This window comes from Jaculus jaculus, chromosome 16 (assembly GCF_020740685.1).
Source record: "Jaculus jaculus isolate mJacJac1 chromosome 16, mJacJac1.mat.Y.cur, whole genome shotgun sequence".
NCBI lineage: Eukaryota > Metazoa > Chordata > Mammalia > Rodentia > Dipodidae > Jaculus > Jaculus jaculus.
Window position 1 is genome coordinate 31,571,507 of NC_059117.1, and position 20,855 is coordinate 31,592,361.

Genomic DNA, 20,855 nt, shown 5'->3' on the forward strand with positions numbered 1-20,855 from the left:
GTTAATAGTGATTTATGGGTGTAATTATAACAAAGGCACAGGAAAAATGTAGACATTTTTATTTATTTATTTATTTTGGTTGTCGGAGGTAGGGTCTCACTCTGTCTCAGGATGACCTAGAATTCACTCTGTAGTCTTAGCGTGGCCTCGAACTCATGGCGCTCCTCCTACCTCTGTTTTCTAAGTGCTGTGATTAGAGGTGTGCGCCACCACGCCCAGCTATATACACATATTTTATCTTAATATTATGATTTTTATTACCCCTACTATACATTTGTCACAATTGTACATCTGTTGAAAACATTTGAAACAAGTAGTCAGTTACTCTATTTTTATCAGTAGATCAGATTAAACATTATTTTTATATTTTTATTTATTTTTTTATTTGAGAGAGGGTGGGGGAGAGAAAGAAGCAGATAGAAAGATAGAATAGGCATGCCAGGAACTCTAGCCACTGTAAATGAACTCCTGATGTATGTGCCACCTTGGCTTATGTGGGTTCTGTGGAATTGAATCTGGGTTCTTTGGCCTTGCAGGCAAGTGCCTTAACTACTAAACCATCTCTCTTGCCCTAACTGTTATTTTTAATACTTAAAATGACTATTTGTATAGTTTTGGTAAAGGAAGATATTAGTGACAAATGTGAATTTGAGAACTACTTGAGAATTTCCTCAGTCACCTTAAAAAGTCTCTTCAGGCCTGATTTCTCTAGTAAAGAAATGATTAAGAGGCAAGAAAGTAGCCTGGCATGGTGGTGTAGGTCTTTAATCCCAGCACTCCGGAAGCAAAGGTAGGAGGATCTCAGTGAGTTCAAGGCTACCCTGAGAGTACATAGTGAATTCCATGTAAGCCTGGGCTAGAGTGAGACCCTATCTTGAGAAACAACAACAACAACAACAAAATAAATAAATAAATAAATAAATAAATAAATAAAAGGAAAGTGGTAACCACTGGAGATGACATATGATAATTGGTTGTACTGATTTTCTTTGTCACATGGCATATGTTGACCAAAATTATCATTGAAGTGTATCTTAAATATATACCATCTTTTAAAGGTAATGTTTGTGGCAAAGCCATAAATTTAAATCTACATTCAGTATAGGAGGAAAAAGGTGATATTTGTCCCTAGCCTGTTTTATTTTTTTGTTTTGAAAAATTATTTAATTCATTAAGTTTGTAGTCATTAAGTTTTAGCCTAGCCTGTTTTATTTCACCTAACATAATTTTCTCTAGATCCATCAATTCTACTGCAAATGTCAAAATTTCTTTTTTATCTTTGTAGTTTGAGGATATTCCTTTATTTATTTATTTATTATTTTATTAATATTTCTTTGCAGCTAAATGACATCCCTTTGTGTAGATTTGCCCCACTCTGTTTTTATCCATTCATATGTCAGTGGACATCTGGGATGATTCCATTTCTTGGCTACTGTGAATAGAACAACAATAAACATGGTTATGCATGTATCTCTGTGTCATGCTGACATATTTCTTTGGTCACATATATATAGGAATTATTAGCTGGATCATATGATAGTCAGCATTTTGAAGAATGTCCATATAGCTTTTAATAGTGGCTGCCCAAGTTTACTTCTCTCTCTCTCTCTCTCTCTCTCTCTCACACACACACACACACACACACACACACACACACACACACACACCAGCAATGTACAAGGGTTCCTGTTTCTTCACTTCTCACCAGAATTTTTTGCCATTTGTTTCTTGGTGATAGCCACTCTAATTGGGGTGAGATGTGGACTCATTGTAGGTTCAATTTGCATTTTCCTAAGGGCTAAGGATGTTGAACACTGTTTCAAATATTTATTGGTCATTTATATTTCTTCTTTGAAAGCACTGTTATCAAATACGATTAAACATATTTTCCAGTGGTGGGAACCTATGAGTTTTTGTTTCAGCAAAATCAAATGGTCTTGGCAATAAAATCTCAGAATTTATAAGTCTAAATTCACTTTATAAGAAGTAGTGGACAGAAAACTTTCTCTGTTCAAAGAGAAAATCAGCAATGGCTTCTCTAGCAAAGGTCCTAACATATTTGTCCCTTTTGCCTGGGTCCCATTGGCCCTTCTGTATTTTCTTTTGCTGCCCCAGTATGGATGGTCTCCTTTATCTGATTACTCTGGAGATTGCATGATAGTCTTCTTTCCCGATATTTTCCTATTGCTATTGATGCCTTAAGAATCAAAATTTTCTCGCTGATGTAGTTTAGGGAAGGAAGAAGAGCTTGCATTTTTCCTATTGTATTTGTCCTTGGGAATGGTGAGATAGATACAGGCAGGCAGGATTTATTTCTCATAGAGAAACAATGCTACAACAGTTTAACAGAGACCAGAATACATTTATTTTACAGTACCATGTATTTACTTTCATAAGTGACTCTAACAACATGTGTGGGTCTAGGATCCATCACCTATTACAGCATATATATGGATTAAGAGCTGTATTTCAGACAACCAAGGTATAGATGAACACAAACCATTTATATTTGGGTCAGAAAGTAGTGATTTGTGTATTGACAGGTGCAGACATTCAGTAATTCCTCATGCATAAAGAAGTGGCTTACTGGGTTCAGTTCCCCAGTACCCACCAAAAGCTAGATTCACAAAGTGATGCATGCATCTGGAGTTCCTTTAAAGTGGCAGAAGGCTCTGGCATGCTCGTACTCTCTCTCCCCTTCCAAAGAACTAAGTAAATATTATCAAAAAAGAGAGTATTAGCATTTCCCCCCAGGTCAATTGGATTTAGCCTGAGACTGTAAAGGAGGGAAATTTCATCTCTAAGCCATGGCATTATTATTAATATTCTTTAAGTATAGCAGGAACTGGATGCAATAAACCTTATAGGTGGCTCTCAGATCACATTAAGATTTGTGAAGTTGACAATTGCTGTACATAAATAGCAGATTAAAAAAAAAGTATCAAGGCAGCCCTTCATAAAATCTTTATTCTGGGGTGTGCTTGTTTTCTGAAACTACCTCTGCTAAATCTCCTGTCAGTGCTGAAACTAGAAGGCAGAAAAGCTCCAGAGCTCCAGCCAACTGCAGTGTAGCCAGAGAAACAGGCAACAAAAATAGAACACCAGGATTGCTGTGCGTGGGTGAGGCAGAAACCACATTATGAGCAAAAGCTTCCAGTATTATTTTAGAACCAATACAGAGCTCTGCGCTTCTCTCTCTTCCAGAAACACATACTACAAAAATAAAATGAAATTAAATGTAAGTGCATTTGCCCTCTTAGAGGTCTGATTCTGAAACATTTTTTTTTTTTCCCTTCTTCTTCTTTTTGATTTCTTTTCTTTGGATGTGAATCGCCAGGATGGAAACCCAGTGTATAAAGCAAGCTGAGGGAGGAAAGAGTTAATTGCTTTTAAGGCCCTGCAATAGAGGGTTATGGTTTGAAAGATAGAGGCTGGACAGCTGGGTTTGCTGGGGTATTTTTAAATGCATTAATGCAGGCTCCAATCACTCGGCCATGCTTGACCTATTTTTGGCTCAGGCCGACCATTGTTCTATTTCTGTGCCTGTGGGCCATGCTGTTGTTGATTCATATGCAAATGGATTATCACTAGCTTTAGCCAACTTGAGCTGAGAGAGACTGAGAAAGGAAGAGAGAGACACACAAACAGCTAGGACACCACCAGCAGCGGGCGGGAGCCACTTGCAGCGCTGAGGGTTCTTGCAGTGAAACCCTTGCAGACTGAAGAGTTATAAGCCAGGTTGAATTTCTTTTTCTTGTGTGTAGAGTTAGTGTTTTTCTGCTTATTATGACAAAGATACAACCCTGAAGCGCATTCTTGCTGCCCACCTGCTTTGAGTTTCCAGGATAACTTAAAACTCCAGAGAACTAGAACATCCATCCACTCAGTCCTTTCTGCTTCGCACACAGGTTGGTGATGTGGGGAAAGTGTTTAGGTCTTTTTTTTTTTTTTTTTAAGTGTATGTCCATGTGAGCAGATAGAAAATCATCGTGGAAGTGTTATCCTCTGCCTGCTGCTTCCCCTCAGGGAGGAGGGAGGAGGGAGGACCAGCCAGGGCAGCTCCTGGGACCAGTGTGCTGAGCACTGATGAATCTTTCATGGATCTGAAGTAAGAGGCATGGAGTATGCTGCAGACAATTGACGACAGTGACTCCTGTTTTCCCGCAGATGGGGTGGCCGGTCGGGAGCAGCTCTTGGCTCAGCAAAGAATGCACAGCATGATCAGCTCAGGTAAGAGACCCTCTTCCATCACCGGGAGATTGGCTTTTGGTGCTAAGAGAGAGAGAGGGCGAGAGAGAGAAAAGAAAGTAGCTTTAGGAATTGCTGCTTTTTGGTTTGATGTTTGTTTTCCTGGTGCGGCTGGAAGGTCTAACTTAGATCTCTTCCATTGCTGTTCCGTGCATATTGTGAGTCTGAGGACTGCTGCTTCTGAATGAAATTGCAAAGTATTGCTTCTGGTGAAAGATGAGCATGAGATAAGTAAAATGAGGGTGTTCTCTCTTACTAGAAACAGCTAGGAAAAGGAGACCTACATTGATTGTAAACATATGCTAGTGGGACTTTAAAATAAGGTAAGTTCATATGGGGGCTTCAGTTTTAATCGCCAGCCTGAGCATTTTTATATTTACAGTGTGCACACAGAAGCACATCTATTTATAGACCTACCTTCTGCACTGTGTTTGCTAGGAGTTTTCCAGGTAGTTTGATTCTCTCCCTAATGTGGCTTTTTTTTCTCCCCAGTTCCACATGAAACTGTTTAGGATGAAATAAAATTATTATTACCAGATGCTTATTTTAATTTCCCTCCAGCCGTTTGTGAAGTTAGCATTGTCAGGCAGGTGGGGTGGCACACGCACCTATGCATGTGTCGGAGGCAGGTGCTGCATTAAAGGATAACGGATTCCAGTTTTGGTTTCTCCCTTTATTCGCTTGTTCCCGCAAAGACTTGTTGATGGCAAATGAGAATTACTTTATCAGTTTGGATCTGCCACAGCTGCACACTCATCAGGAGTATTATTTGCTTGTCATTATCATTTTTGGTATGCGATTCTGGTAACTCAAAGCTGTTCATACTCGGCTTCTGTCTTTTTTTGAAAGCTTCAATGTAAATTGGCTGAAAGTTCTACCTCACAGCCTCTATGTATGTGTGGGGGTAACTATACATCACTGCCTAGATACCTTGATAAAACAAAAGCCAAATAAAGCAGATTTTTACTTAATAGACTGAAGTATGAAAATAATATTCCACAGGTTGGCATGATGTCTGCTTGGGGCTCATATACCTTCCCATCTCCAGATCCCGATGAAGCAAGGTTTTGTAAACCTCTGTTAGATGACATGGTTTTAACATTCCTCTGTTAAGCCAGTATTTTCTTGGAATCATAGTAAAATACCAATTTTGTATAATGACAAGTTACACACCTAAGTGACAGCAATTATATTAGTGAGTAGTATCTGTTCAACCAAAGTTAACCAACCAGAACTTCTGTGGTTCATTATTATTTCGTCTGAATAGTGGCCATGGCGTGGGCACAGGTTAGCATATGTCTGGGATAGAATTGGTCACTTAGCACAGTACTTTTGAAACCTGAATGAGTTCTTTCCTATCCTAGATATTTTTTTTTAGAATTACACTATATCTTTTCAGCCTTTGCTTCTACATACAGTTTTTACATTTCTTTCAGAGAATACAAACACAGACATGCCTTCCAAGCAGCAACCGTTTGCACACAGGCTCTGGCTTCAGGTGTGTGGCAAGTGTTCTTTTGGCTCCAGTACTCTGATAACTGCACACAACTTTACTCTTACCTAAACTGAGAGTGTCATTTCCCTGCCATTTAATAACGTGTAGGCATAGGAAGATTTTCAAACAAGGAAGTGCTCGATATGGCCCGTTATACTGCCGTTTCTACTTGAAGACACATGTTCAGACACGAGTTCTTAAGTGAGCAGTGTTTGGGATAGCAGCAACCAACACCCTAACCTGTCTGGTACAAGGTCCACTTACTTTTAAAATTTGAAACATAAATTGCATCTTTCCTATGATCTCCTGTAACATCTGATTTTGTTTCATGTAATATGGCTTTGAATTTCATTAACTCAATCATTTTTGTGCACTTTCCTGAGTTGCCCCAAGTTTCTTAGTTTCAGTGAAATGCATTCTGCAAATTATGATGTGGTCCAACAGGTTCCTATTTTAATTACTAAGAGGAAGATCATGGACGTCAGGTTTTAAATCTCCTTAGCTGCTGAGACCTCCTGCTGTGGAGTTAAGGAGTAGGTGGTGCTGATTGGGTTTGTCCTGAGAGTTCATTGCTTAACTAAGGTGTGCTTGTTGTGGCTCAGCTACAGATAGGTTTGGATTCTTCTTGGAGCAGTAGCTTGGCTATGATTCTAGAGGATGGAGTCTGGATCTGAGAGGAAAGACATAGAAAGACGAGACACAGTAGGGTAGAGAGCTCTGTCCAGGACCAGAACCTCTGTTCTCTCCCATGAACTCTGCCTCCAGCCAGTGGTGTATGCTCAGACTGAAGACCAATGTCTTTCCAATCATTTGTAAGTCACATAAGGTTCCAGTGTACTGGTACATGTCAAGCATGTGCTTACTGTTGATTTTGCTTCAAGGAAGGATCCTGAGATTCTGGCTTCCCATGCCATAATCTATCTTGCTGAACAAGTCAGACAAGTTGGATTTTGGCCACAGAGGGAAATAAGATTTTGTCCTATAGCCTAGCTCCTTTAATTATCTTATAAGTCAGCTTTTTTTGCTAGCTTGTTGTGATAAGACTTAAGTCCTTTCCTTTTATAGATTATGATGTACATCATGTTAGCAAATGTGTGTATGTGTGTGTGTGTGTGTGTGTGTGTGTGTTATGTAATAATCAAAGACAAAGATGCTGACAAGTATGTATTCAAACTGGTAACCATTAATGGCCAATTTATTGAAATTATTTTTAAACATTACTTGCATGATACAATTGGCCATTGCAATTGCTCTAGACATTATTATTAGATCATTATAGATGTATTTTTGTTCTGAGCTCAATTTATGCAATTGCATGGCAGGTGTTGTATGTGGCTGCACTTTTTCCTAGTACTAACCAAGTCAGGCTAGACATATTAGTTAGGATTTACATGGTTTATACCTAGTACTGTAATATGGGCCACTGATGTCTTAGCTAAAATAATTCTATAGTACTGCAACTGTGAAATACAGGAGGAATGATACATTTTTCCAGGTACATTTCCACTTTTGTGGCTTGAGTGGGCCAGTGTAAGCGATAACTGTGGCAAACTGGAGCATGTGCAAATATTGACTGAGGACTCTCAGTAGGAGCAGAATGAGGGCTCTTGTCCTATTGCCGGGGGGCTTGCTTAGCATGTTGAACAGCAAAGCTGCCCTTACACGCTGGGCCAGTTATGAAGCAGTTGCCTCCAGTTCATATGGAATTATTGCTAGATATAATTGCAATAAGGGAAACTCATATTTTCACCATGTTTAAAGAGTAAAAGGAAACCATTTAAGTAGAAATCCTGAATTTTTTTTTACTACAATGCTTCTTCACTTACTCAGAATCCTTCTACTTCTTGTGAGACATTGAGAGGAAGAGGACATTGTGGATTCAGTAGTCATTTATATGTGCTTGAAAGGTACAGTCTAATTATGAAGATGTGTTTGTGATATGGCACTTTTGAGTCTGGAATCACTTCTAGTTTACCTATAATTACTGTTTTGTTATTTTCTAACTCATGCTCTTGTCATTTTCAAGTCTGTTACCAACTGGGATAGCCAATAGGTATTAATAAGAAATCAAGCTATAGACAGACATGTGAAGGATAGGAATAAGAATGAGGGATTCAGATTTCTGAGGCACCACATGAATGAAATGATTAATATATACATTAAATAAGAGAATTCTATAAAGCCTTTCAGAATTCTGAAAGAAATAGAATTTGGTGTCTGGGAAGATGGCTCAGTGCAGACGCATGAGGGTCTCAGAGGACCTGAATCTGCGAAGCTTGCATTACTTGGCATCCATATAATCAGCTGGGCATGGCCAAATACACAAGTTACTCTAGGCCATTGGAAGTGGAGATGGGGAATCACTGATGCTTGCTGACTAGAAGTGGTGAAAATAGCAGCTCTGGGTTGAATGAGAGATTCTGGTTTGAGGAAACACAGAAGAGACAGAAGAGAAGAACAGTAGCTTCTTCATGCATGACACGGGGTGCTTGCATCTTCTTGGACACATATGCATACGCTGCACACACATCACATCATATAACACACGTATGTCATACCACACACCCACACACACATCCAAATGAAATCATAAATCCAAATTCTAAATTTGAAAGCATTCTAAATGATTATTTTTTATCGTAGAGATGAGAGTTTGGAAATCATGCCATATTTTTCACCACTTATAGGTACTAAAGTGGACCCCACAAAAGTTTAAGCAAGCAAATACATATGTCTTCCACCTGTCACAAAGTTCTTCAGTTACTGTGCAAAGCAATGGTATGAAACATTCCTCTGTAGGTGAGGAAGGCTAGAGAGATGGCTCAGCACTTAAGCTGCTTGCCTTCAAAGTCAAAGATCCCAGCTCCAATTCTCCATAACCCACGTAAGCCAGAGGCACAAGGTGGCACATGCATCTGGAATGTGTTTGCAGTGGCTGGATGCTCTGGTGTGCCCATTCTCTCTCTGTCTCTCTCTCTCTTTGCCTCTCCTCTCTGATAAATAAATAAAGAAATCAAATAGGTAAGAAAAAAAAAAACAACAACTGGAAGCTAATGCCTTTGATCAGAACAGAGATTTGTCTCCTGGGCCTTTTTAGAATTGTACAGGAAAGTGGACAACTTCCTGAGATTCCATCATTCCCATATCTGGAAAAGAACAAACTGAGTGATGTTCTCAGAATTTTCTCATTCTCCCATGTGACTAAAGAATAGTGGAGACAGTCTGGAGGAAGTCATGGTGAAATGCATAGGATTTGTCTACAAAAATGAAGGCATCAGAGCACTATTCTGGCTTTGGGAAATGGCGCCTTGCTCTTTGGAATCAATCTTAGAGCTTCACCATGAATGAAAACATCCATGGAATTGTCAAAGAATTGCTTTAAACAAATAGCTCATTTTGCTACGAACATAACTTTCACAAAACAAGATCTCAAGGATGTGAATGATTAAAAAATAGAATGACATTTTTTTTTTTAAAAAGTAGATTTTGGTGTCAAGGAAATGAGTAGAGAATGAAAACAAATCCATGATAATTAGAGAACAAAAATAGTCATTAGAAATCTTAGGAAGTGGAATAGACCTTCAGTGGCCAAGAGATTAGGCTTGGAACAGTCAAAGTGAATGAAAAGGAAAATGGGTTAATGCAATCAGGAAAATGTTAATATATTTGGAGGACAAAGATGAATCAACAAAGGGCTGGGTTACAGAAGTTGACATTTCAAAACTTTGAAGGAAGGTAAGATATGCCTATTAAAACAGCTCCCCATCTTTTGGGAAAAAAATGCAAATGTTCAGCACAGTCATATCCAGATTGGACTCTGGGATGGTAAACACTTCCTTGTGATTTCAAACAAGACAAGTGTAGCTTGTGTGGGGTTGGTGGGAAGAAGGAGCTTATAGGACTCAGGGGAGCTTCTCAAAATCAAGCAGTATTCAGGACCAGAAGATAATGGAGGAAAAAAATCTTTATAGTTATAAAAGAAGTGTCACCCAGTGCTCCTGCCAGCCAGGTTGTTATGAAAACACAGAGAAAATAGACAGAGTAGGCTGAAATTCTCTAATACGACACTCCTTGACTAAAATCTATCCAATGATGATGTGAGCTTCAACCAAGATCAAAGGAGTAAAAGTGGTGGGGGCAGAGTGGATTAGTACATGTGAACGTGATTGTGGTTATAGCATAGAGGGCAAATCGTACAGAGTAGGACAATACAAAAAATGTGAAGTAAATTAAGTGAGATGAGATACTAGAGAGGTGAATGGAGTCATGAGAAAGTGCTAATATTCTCTTTTGTGACTAAGGACATAGTCGCTGCTCTGTAAAATAGAAACTTTTTTTTTAAGTTTCCGAACACTGATTTAAAAAAAAAATAGTTTATTTAACTCTAGAGCAATCTTTTTGCAACTAGTATCTTATAATGAGGAAGTATTCAGCATGCCTATAGCTCCTTCAAATGAAGTTTTAAGTCTGCTAGTTTCAGCTAATTTCAGTAACCTTTTTTAAAATAAAAATAACATTAATGATATGATCATATTTTTACAAGACTACTATTTTTTATCTGTGCATTCATGCCCTTAGAGAATTTTTATAGAGCTATCAAGAAAGACTTTGTACTTGTGTTTAGAGAAGGAGAGGGGATTATAATTTTATCATCAGATTTTTTGGCATTATGGAAAAATATTTATAATAGCTATCTATCTTTATGATTGTCCCTTGTTCCTCTTAAATATACATGCAAAGTAATTCTGCTAAAATACTAATAGTGATTAGTTGTCGGCAGTAGATATATTAATTGGTTTGTTTTCTACTGCAAGTGAAAGAAAACTTGTCAGCATGACACACAGCTAGGGCTTTGCTCAGGGAAGTAGCTGGCTGGTCAGGCCGTACCAGGTACGCACTCATGACACCAGCAGTCACATCCTTCTCTGAGTTCCGCTGCGCTGGCACTGGTCTTAGTCATGATGGTGAGGCACACAGTTGATACCGTTAGTGGCCCAGTAGTCATGATTTCACAGGAGCATTTCCAGACTTCTTGATTATTGATTTCTTTGCAAATTATAGTACAGAAAGGGGAAATTCTCCTTTATTTTTATATTTTATATTTATTTATTTATACATTCTCTAGCTTCCTCCTTTCCTCTTTCTCTCTTCCCCCATTGTTTTTTCTTTTTCTATTTGTCTCTCTCTCTCTATATATGTATGTATGTATGTATGTATGTATGTGTATATATATTTGTGTGTATATATATATGTGTGTGTGTGTGTGTGTGTGTGTGTGTGTGTGTGTGTGTAAATTTTTATTTGAAAAAAGGCCTTTTCTATAGCCCTTGCTATGTAGCTCAGTGAGGATTGAAACTTGAGATCCGCTGACATTTGCTCCCCAGTGTAGGCACTACAAGTGTGAACCTCTGTGCCTGGCTTTCTTTTGGAGCAAAAATTCTGGGCTACAGAGATGGCTCAGCTCTTAAGGCGCTTGCCTACTAAGCCTAAGGACCCAGGTTTGTTTCCCCAGAACCCACATAAGTCAGACTCACATGGCTATGCATGCATCTTAGAGTTCCTTTGCAGTGGCTAGAAGCCCTGGCATGCCAATTCTCCCTCTCTTGCTCTCCCCTCCTCCCTCTTTCTTATAAGGAAAAATTTTAAAAATCATGCAAAGAATCTGACATGAAACTTTCCTAGGTAAGCATCCTTTATAAACATATGGTCCAAATAAGACTGCCTGTTGTTTTTTACCAAGTTGTTGAGAAGACTAGGGGCTGAGGGTGACCCATGGTTTCTGTTGGGAGGAGGAAAGACTGGCGAGACCAGTAGTTAGCTAAGTTCCAGCTGATTTGCCACCATGTGTATGTTGGTGACAGAAATGCTATTTGAAATTTTCTTTATTAGTTTCTAGAAATAGAAATAATTCAGTAAGATAAATTGCCTATATTTTCATTTATATGAAGTTGAATTATAGATGCTGCTTCATTTTTGTGATCATATATATATATATATATATATATATATATATATATATATATACACACACACACACACACACACACACACACACACACACACATATGTGTGTGTGTGTGTGTGTGTGTGTGTGTGTTTGGTTTTTCGAGGTAGGGTCTTGCTCTAGCCCAGGATGACCTGGAATTCACTATGTCGTCTCAGGGTGGCCTTGAACTCATAGCGATCAATCCTCTTACCTCTGTCTTACTAGTGCTGTGATTAAAGGCATGGGCCACCATGCCTGGCTTTTCGTGAAGGTATATTTAAACACTGATATTCTTTTTATCATTAAATAGATTGCCCTTCTTGTTTTATCTACTGTTAAAACTCACTAACAACTGGGCATGGTGGTGCACACCTTTAATCCCAGAACCTGGGAGGCAAAGATGGGAGGATCGCCATGAGTTCGAGGCCACCCTGAGATGACATAGTGAATTCCAGGTCAGCCTGAGCTAGAGCAAGACCCTACCTTGAAAAACAAAAAACTCCCCTCAATTACAAAAAATAAGACTATACAGTTGTGGAAGAAAACAGGATCTTTCTTTGTCATAAAATCATGTTTTTTTTTTTCTTTGTATTGTTTCTAGAAGGAGGAAAGTAAACATTGCCATGATGCTTTGAAGAGTGTCTTTCCTTGGTGTTGGTTTTGAGGGGTACAGAAGACTTGCAGGGAAGTTTCGTGATAGAAAAATTACTGCAATGGGGATGTAGCTCAGGTCCCAGGTTCAAGCTTCTTTATAGACAGAAAAAAAGAGAAGTGTTTTAAATATATTAAAAATGGTCTTTCAACTATTCATGATGCTTGCTTTTTTTAAAAAAAAGATTGCTATAATTATTGCATTTTTAAGAATAATAAGGAAATGTTTCATTGTGGAATGATAAATATGTTTTAGCCTTTCTTTTTAAATTAAAATCCATTGAAAACAATTTATTTGAAATAAATACTTAGACAAATGAGTTTTAAGCCAGGAGTGGTGGCAAACGCCTTTAATCCCAGCACTTGGGAGGCAAAGGTAGGAGGATCATTGTGAGTTCAATGCCACCCTGAGACTACAGAGTGAACTCCTGGTCAGCCTTGACTAAAGTGAAACAGTATCATGAAAAACAAAAAAAAAACTAAGATAAAATAAAACAAAAAGAGTTTTAATAAAAGCTTTAAGTAAAGAAAATAGATCATCTGGGCATGGTAGCTTGTACCAACAGTGGGAATACAAAAGCAGGAAGATCACTATGTGTTTGAGGGCAGCCTGGGCAGAGTGATAGCCTGTTTCAAACAGAACAAAACAGAGGTAACATTCAAAAACAAATTGGTATGTCTGCAGATGCATGCATGTACCATGGCTTGTCCTGGTCTGGAAAGGATGCTGGATGCCTGCGGTTACCTGGGCCAGTGCTGCCCATGCTACTGGCAGCATTCCTTTTCCTGATTCCAGGAAGTTGATAATAACTATATCTAAGGTTAAGAAGTTACTTTATATTCCTTGTTGAATTTTTTTTTCAACTAAATTACTTGTAGAGAGCAAGTGAAAAAGCAACAACAATCCTGACTGACCTATCGTCTTAAGTGTTATCATTCAGCATGGTGCTTACGGTGACACTAGTCTTCTTTAGTTGGTGAATACGAGCCCACTAATTCTTGTCTTTTATGAGGACATCCCTTCTTATCCATTTTCATAGTGTTAGCTTACATAACAAAACCTGTAATGGGTCACATATGTATAGAGTATAGAATCATTCAAATAGTCACTAATTAAGTTGATAAGAACTTTTTTGTTTTGTTTTGTTTTCAAGGTAGTGTTTCACTCTAGACTGTAGTCCAGGCTGGTCTGGAATTCACTATGTAGTCTCAGGGTAGCCTTGAACTCATGGTGATCCTCCTACCTCTGCCTCCAGACTGCTGGGATTAAAGGTGTGCACCACTATGCCCAGCATGATAAGAACCTTTGTTAAAGCAAGCAAGCAATGTATTAAACGACAGAATGTAACCAGTCATTTACTTATGATGGAATTCTTTGTGTGTTGATAAGTTTGGAAATACCCATGACTTTATTTCTTTGCTTCTCTTTTGTCCCAACACTTGTATGTGAAACCTTTAAATTCATAATTTTGTTCATTATTGATTGAGTTGTAGTCATGTGGATATTATTTTCAGTTTGCTTGAGGTAAATTTTGATGAGTGTGTACGGCATGATATTTCCAAATTGGGTCCAAATATGACAATGCCAGGAAGTTGTTTTAAAAAGCTGCAACTTGAAATTAAAACTAAAATAAATCAAATTATAACAAAAATAAACACATAGAAAACTAGAAAAATTCACTGAATTTTCATTAAGTTACAATTTAATTTTAGAGTTCTTCCTTTAGTAAAACCATATTTACCCAGAAATCTTTCAGGTAACCCCATGAAAGGTTAACTAGAAAAGCACTTAATGAGTTGGACATATTTTAATTTTATTCTTGATGATTTTGGTGTGTGTTTCAAATCCAAAGCTGTCACCCCCAAAGTTACTAATTTTAAGGTGGTTTTTTTTTTCTGGCAGTCTATTGTGATCTTCTAGTTGTTTATCAGCAATGTAGTAGGCCATTAATTGGAGAATATATATATATTCAATATATATATATTCTCCAATTTGAATATTTGAATATATATATATTCAAATCAAATAATATATATATAATATAATATATAATATATATATTATATATAATTATATATTTAATTATATATAATATATATTATATATAAATATATATAATTTATATATATATATAAATATAAAATATATTTATAATTATATATATAATATATAATATATATATATTATAATATATATATATATATATATATTATTTGATTTGAATCTCTCTGTACCAGTCATTGCTTTCTTATTTAATCTTTAACAGAATTTAATGAGGTATACAGCAGTTGTGACAATGTTCCTAGTTCACATCTAAAGAAATAGAGCTAGAGAAAAGGCAGTGACTGTAGCTTAGGTAGGAAATGGAAGAGTCTAGCTTCAACTCCTGCTACTTTTTCTCCAAGAAGAAAAGTATGTAACATAGGATAGTTGTATTCCTATATGTTTGATTCTGCATAAGTATTTACAAGCCAACATCTACACAGACTTCTTATTCTTAGGTGATTTAAGGTAGAAATGGGCAAGCCTGTTAAATGTCTTGCTAGGAGTTTCTTGCTTCACATTCTATCTGTTTGGTAGTTAAGACTGGAAGCAGTTAACATGCTCCAGTGCTAAGAGGAAGAAAGGAGACATCCAGTGTTCTGTGGGCATGGTCTCTGACCTGAAGCAAATGCTGAGGACTGAAGCAACCTTCCCAGTGCCCTGTTTGGCAGCATTTCACAATACGCACCATAGGATAAAGTTAGCCTCTCTCCAAGATAGCACATTATTACTAATATTCAAGACAAGTTCTTTTGAAATTAGCACTATAGGGTTCATTTCTTTGCCCAAAGTTTTGAATTATGCTCAGCTTTTACTTTACCTAGAAACATCATATCAGTAAGTTCTGTGTCAACTTTGACATGCTGACTTTAGTTTATAATGTGAAATTCTTAAGCTAAAATAAATATATAGCTAACAATATTCAAATTCTGCTTAATGTGAATATGCATTGCCCCAATTTAGGTTAGTTTAGACATTTTAGATGAAAACTGAAGGCAGTAGTTCTATGCTATCATGAGATTATAATTTATTATGAGTTAAATTTTACTTCATTGGATTGATGCGATATGTTCTGTAGGTAGTATAAACAGAAAATGTACCAATTAAATGATAATCAAGTTATGGGTGAGCAAACTCTTTGGTTCCTATCAACTAATTTTGAAATCTCATTTGCTGTGAAAATCTTGAGCCATCTTTATCCATCAATTCATTATAAATCATTATTGATTATCATCTTAATGACCAACCTAATTCATTGCCTTCTTGGGAGTAAGTCTTTCAGAAGATCATTAACTGCTTTAGAAGCTTGCCCACATGTCTGTGCCTCTCCTTAACAGGCTGACTCCTTTGGGTCAGTTATTCTTAGCATCGGTATTTCTATCTTATGGCATCGCAGGTCTAAGATTAGCTTGTTAAGCGTTATCATGCCATCTGAGTTACCTCCGAATATAACTCTACACTGGAATGATTATTTATAGAAAGAGCATTCTGTCATTTTTGGGTTATTTCTAGTACTTTAAATAAAGAAGAATAACATTCAAGTAAAACCACAGATTCCTTCCTGCTGCCAAAACATGATAACTGTCTACCAAATGGGGCAGTGATGTTTAAACAAGAGCATGGGATGATCGTGGCATTCTTTTTATCTCCACCACCTTGAGGGGAAGGAGAAGACTTTGAGTAGCAATGTATAATTCTTGTAGACAGAAAAGAGACAGACTTGATGCTTTCTGCTACGAAGCACACAGGACTCTGCTTGAGGATGACAACAAGAGACACTGAGAGTTATTTTTAGAGGCAGACATTGCTAAGCTCTCTGTTTGGTGTTAATATCACTCATCAACAGAGCTCCTCAGGGCTCTTGACCCTTCCGGTGAATATGGCATCACACACACACACACACTTTTCTTCATTAACTTTCAATTATTCCATTATTTAAAAGTTACAACTCTTTTAAATTAAGAGATATGAAAAAACTACTAAATTTCACTACTAAGTTAACTGTTAAATTCCATGAAGTCTGTACTTAAGAGAGGAATTGAATGCCCTGTTATAGGCAAGGTGAACATACAGTTGACCATAAAACATTGGAAAAGAAATGATTTATATGTTTATATGATTAAGTAATAAATTATAGTTTCAAGGAAAAAACATCATCTATTCTTTCAGCTATATTACAACAGTATATAGAGTAGAGCTATAAAATATACTAGAAATTTGGTGCATTAATTTAAGTAGCCAACTTAAATGGATGAGACAAAATTCTCAGCTGACAATAAAAGGAAGTATAATAGTATTCTTGTTCTGGTATAATTAAACCTTGATGAATCCATTAAGTTCCAAATAAAATTAAATGTGCGGTTTACATTTGACTAATTTCTTAGTTTACTCCAAATATGTGCTTAATAAACTCTTTAGAAATTGATAACATTGTTTTTGGATTGGAATTGTGAATTTAATCTGTTAGATTTGCATGTTATATGTCTTCAGTTAACTCATTGTTAGATTGTGAAATGTTAAAATGGTGTGTTAATATTCTTCCTGAGTCATCTTATTTTAGTATGGGATAGCTTATAGGAATTATTAAGAATATTCATGGGCTAGAGAGATGATTCAGCTGTTAAAGTTCTTGGCTGAAAGCCTAACAACCCTGGTTTGATTGCCCAGTGCCCATGTAAAGCCAGATGTAGAAATTGGTGCCTGCGTCTGGAGTTTGTTTGCAGTAGCTGGATGCCTAGAGCACCCATTCTCTCTCCCTCTCTCTCTCTCTCTCTCTCTCTCTCTCTCTCTCTCTCTCTCTCTCTCTCTCTGTGTGTGTGTGTGTTTTTCCTCTGTCTCTCTCTACTTACAAAAACTATAAATAACTTTTTAAAAAATAGTCATAATTTTATCTCTATATGAAGCTGAACAGTATTTACTAGCATGCTATATTATCCTCTAAAGGTAACTACATTTTGTGTTTGTGTCCAGTGTGAGGAATCTATTGACCATTAATAGTTTGCAGTCAAAGAGAAAAACAGGAAACATATAGCAATTATGTAATCTTAAAAGTAACCAATTTACCCATACATGATATGAGGTAGATGTATAAACAGTATGGCATGTCACACATGACCACTATTAATTCATTAACAAACTAAAGGTTTTAGGACATGATAAAATTAAAGTTTTGGGTGCTGAGGTGAAATAGTCATTAATCTGTTACTTTTTCCACTCCCAAATATTTGAGGTACCAGCCCTATGCTAGATATTATTCCAGCAACAGAAAATACAACTTGACATCGAAGCGCTTGTACAAAGGAGAGCAGTGGTGGGGAGTGACCGACGGAAGCAGGGGCACTGAGCGTAGTGAAGGGAGTAATCCATTTCCCTTCAAAACTCCATTTGTTTTAAGTCAAATACAATGAAAGTAGGGCGACATAAAGTGGCAAGTGTTCTTCACCTGTTTTAATGGTTAACAATGAGTAGGTAAGGGAGCTAGGCAAAGGGTGGTATCCAAAGTTTTACTCTTTTACTTATTTATTTGGGAAAGAAGCTGAGGATTCATGCAATTTCTCTCTAGGACTCATGCTATGGACTATAGGTAAAAACCAACACACACACACACACACAAACACAAACCCCCCCCCCACACACACATACACACAGACATACACACACACACACACACACACACACACACACACACACACACATAATGTTTGGAAGCCAGATAAAATGTTAGATTTTCATTCCTCAGGAACACCATCCACCTTCTTTTAGACAGGGTCTTTCTTTGCCCCTGAACTCACCAGGTAGGCTAGACCAGCTGGCTATTGGGCCCCAGGGATGTGCCTGTCTCTGCCTCCTCAACACTTCAATTACAAGTACTGTGTACCACAGGCTTGTACTTGACCAACTCAACCACTTTCTAGACTCCTTGCTTTTTTATAGGTTCATCTTTGTCCCTTATCCAGCTCTGACCTCAAGTTCCTTGGCCTCAGCAGTCCAAGCCATGGCCATACTTTAGCAAAATCAGCAGTTCCTCCTGTGCTAGAGACCCCAAAGAGTTACAACTGAATGCCTTCCTCAGCTGAAGTTAGAAGTTTCCACAAGCCCAATATCATACCCTTTTTAAAGGAGTATAAAAAAATGAACTTTTATACAGCATTTACTGTATGTACACTGTGACAAGTATTGAATTCAGATATGTCAGGGGTCAAATAGCACCTGCGTTGCATTGCTAGAGAACTATAATTTACAAACAACATGTTCCAAATATACCATCTTCATTGTGCTGGTAAGCAGGTAGATGTGTGACAAATTATTACAATAGTTGCCTAAGGAAATGTTTTGTGAAGATGATAGATCTATATTTTTAAGAGAGAAAGAACAGTACATGCCCAGAGCAATTTCTCTACTTGTTAGTCTTTCTTGTGGATAGGGAACAATGATGGATGCACACAGTAGGTTGCACAAACATTTCTGAGGGACTGACACATGATCTCACATGCTTGGTGCCTCATGGGGTTTTCCCTCAAAATTCCAATTGGCCTGAGTCAAATGGAATGAAACCAGAGTCAGAACAGAGCAGGAAGTGCTCCGAAGTTATTTTAATCTCCATTTACTTCTTCCTGGGGGTGGGGGGGGCAGTCTTTATTGCCCTGCAGGTTAGAGAGCCAGGGTAAGGCTCTCAGCTATGGTTTTTCTGTATCTCAAGAACAGTGAGACTGAGCCAAAGTCCTGGCCAACATTCTTTGTGAGTTCACAGGGTAGCCTGAGGAAAACAGTTAATAACAACTTGATTTTCCCCTGAAACCATTGCCTCATTCATCAATCTTTGGTAGTACTTTGCACGTCTTATGTAAAGCTTGTTTTTTCTTTTTTTGTTGTTTATGTTATATTATTGGTTGATACATATGTTCTCATATATATGAGATAATTAGGCATTTCGTTCTTTCTGAAATACTTTGTTCTCAATTGTACCTAGTAGTATTCATTGGGGGACATCTTGTGCCTTATAAATCTTGAATTCTTGCTCAAATGTTTCCTGCTGCTGATCACAGTCACCACTTCCTTCTTCCTCTTTGGGACCCTGCCTGTCTGTATGTGTTGCGTTTTTGGTCTCTCCACCCCACAGGCATTCTTGACTCTATTACAGCAACTCCATTCTGTTTTATATTGTTCTTGTGCACATCTGTCCTCATCTTTCCAATTAGTTATATTATAAGCTGGGAGAGGAAGAGGATCATGTTTTAATTCTATTTTTATTCCCTACAGTGCTGAGCACATAATTGCTCCCTGAGATTATTTTTAGACGAATGAATGAGTGATTAAAGAGTACAGTGTTATTGCAAGTCTGTTTTTATAAATTTCATATTTATTTTAAAAAAAGATTCCTTTGCTTGTGTTGAAAAAATAAGTCCTTACTGTCCTTGTATAAGTGAAAAATATAGGTATTTGGAGGTGTAAAGTAAAAGCATTCATTATAGTGTTAATCAAGAATTACCTTCAGTGTTTTAAATATATATGTATACACATATCTCACATTTGTATATAGATATATATTAAAAATGTATATGCATACACACATATCCCTTTAAATACTTCAGGTTTTCTGAACAAAGGGAAACTGGGAAATGCTTATTTAATTTGATTTTTTCAATGAATAATGCCAATAGACATTTCATAAGATATGTTTCTGCATTCAAAATGTGGAGTGTGAAACAGCTAATTTAAGACTGCCTGAATAGAAATGCATACTTTTTTTATCCAAGGAGAAGAATAAATTTAATTGTGAAAAAGAGTTTAGGTATATTTTATATTATTCAAATACCACTTCACATTTAATACTATTCTTCCCTTCTGCAGTATTTTTATGCAGAGGTAAATTTCTTGGATAAAGGATAAACATGGATGGAGTTTTCTGTTAACAATAATATAAATTTGAGAAAATTCTATCTTTAGTATTGTTATATAAAGCTCATCTAAATTTATTCTGTTATTACCCTTTCGGCCATATTCTTGATAAACAGGCAAGAAAGTAAGGGTTGTTTTGATAAACAATATTATGAGCAAATTTTGAATGCCAAGGGTACTAGTAATTTAAAAACAAAGAATTCACATAGGTAGATATTAAAGAAAGCCAGATGGAGGGGTGATTCAATCTTCATTCAAAGCAATCTGAAGAGAAAAATGAAATAAATATGCTTATGTCTGAGTGAGAGAAATACTGAAGGTAATAATAAATGTTGGTAAGGAAAGACATAATATTTTCATCATAATCTTTTTAAAATTTATTTTTATTTATTTATTTGAGAACAAGAGTAAGAATGAGAGAGAAAGAGAGAAATAGAGAATGGACATGCCAGGGCATCCAGCCACTGCAAACAAACTTCAGATGTATGTGCCACCTTATGCATCTGGCTTATGTGGGTCCTAGGGAATCAAAC

At 37.0% G+C, this 20,855-nt stretch overlaps 1 protein-coding gene across 17 annotated transcripts in view; it reads left to right on the forward strand.

Moving 5' to 3' along the window:
- Hdac9 (histone deacetylase 9) overlaps nt 1-20,855 on the forward strand; it is a 915,786-nt gene that overhangs the window by 427,102 nt on the left and 467,829 nt on the right. For 14 of the 17 annotated variants that reach the window (XM_045135730.1, XM_045135719.1, XM_045135721.1 and 11 more), the window contains exon 3: nt 4,168-4,230. In XM_045135730.1, coding sequence (XP_044991665.1) covers nt 4,168-4,230 — 63 coding nt within the window. Of the gene's footprint in view, nt 1-3,185; nt 3,239-3,428; nt 3,739-3,764; nt 3,909-4,167; nt 4,231-20,855 lie in introns of those variants that run through there. The other 3 variants (XM_045135722.1, XM_045135724.1, XM_045135723.1) reach the window with 3 other exon arrangements.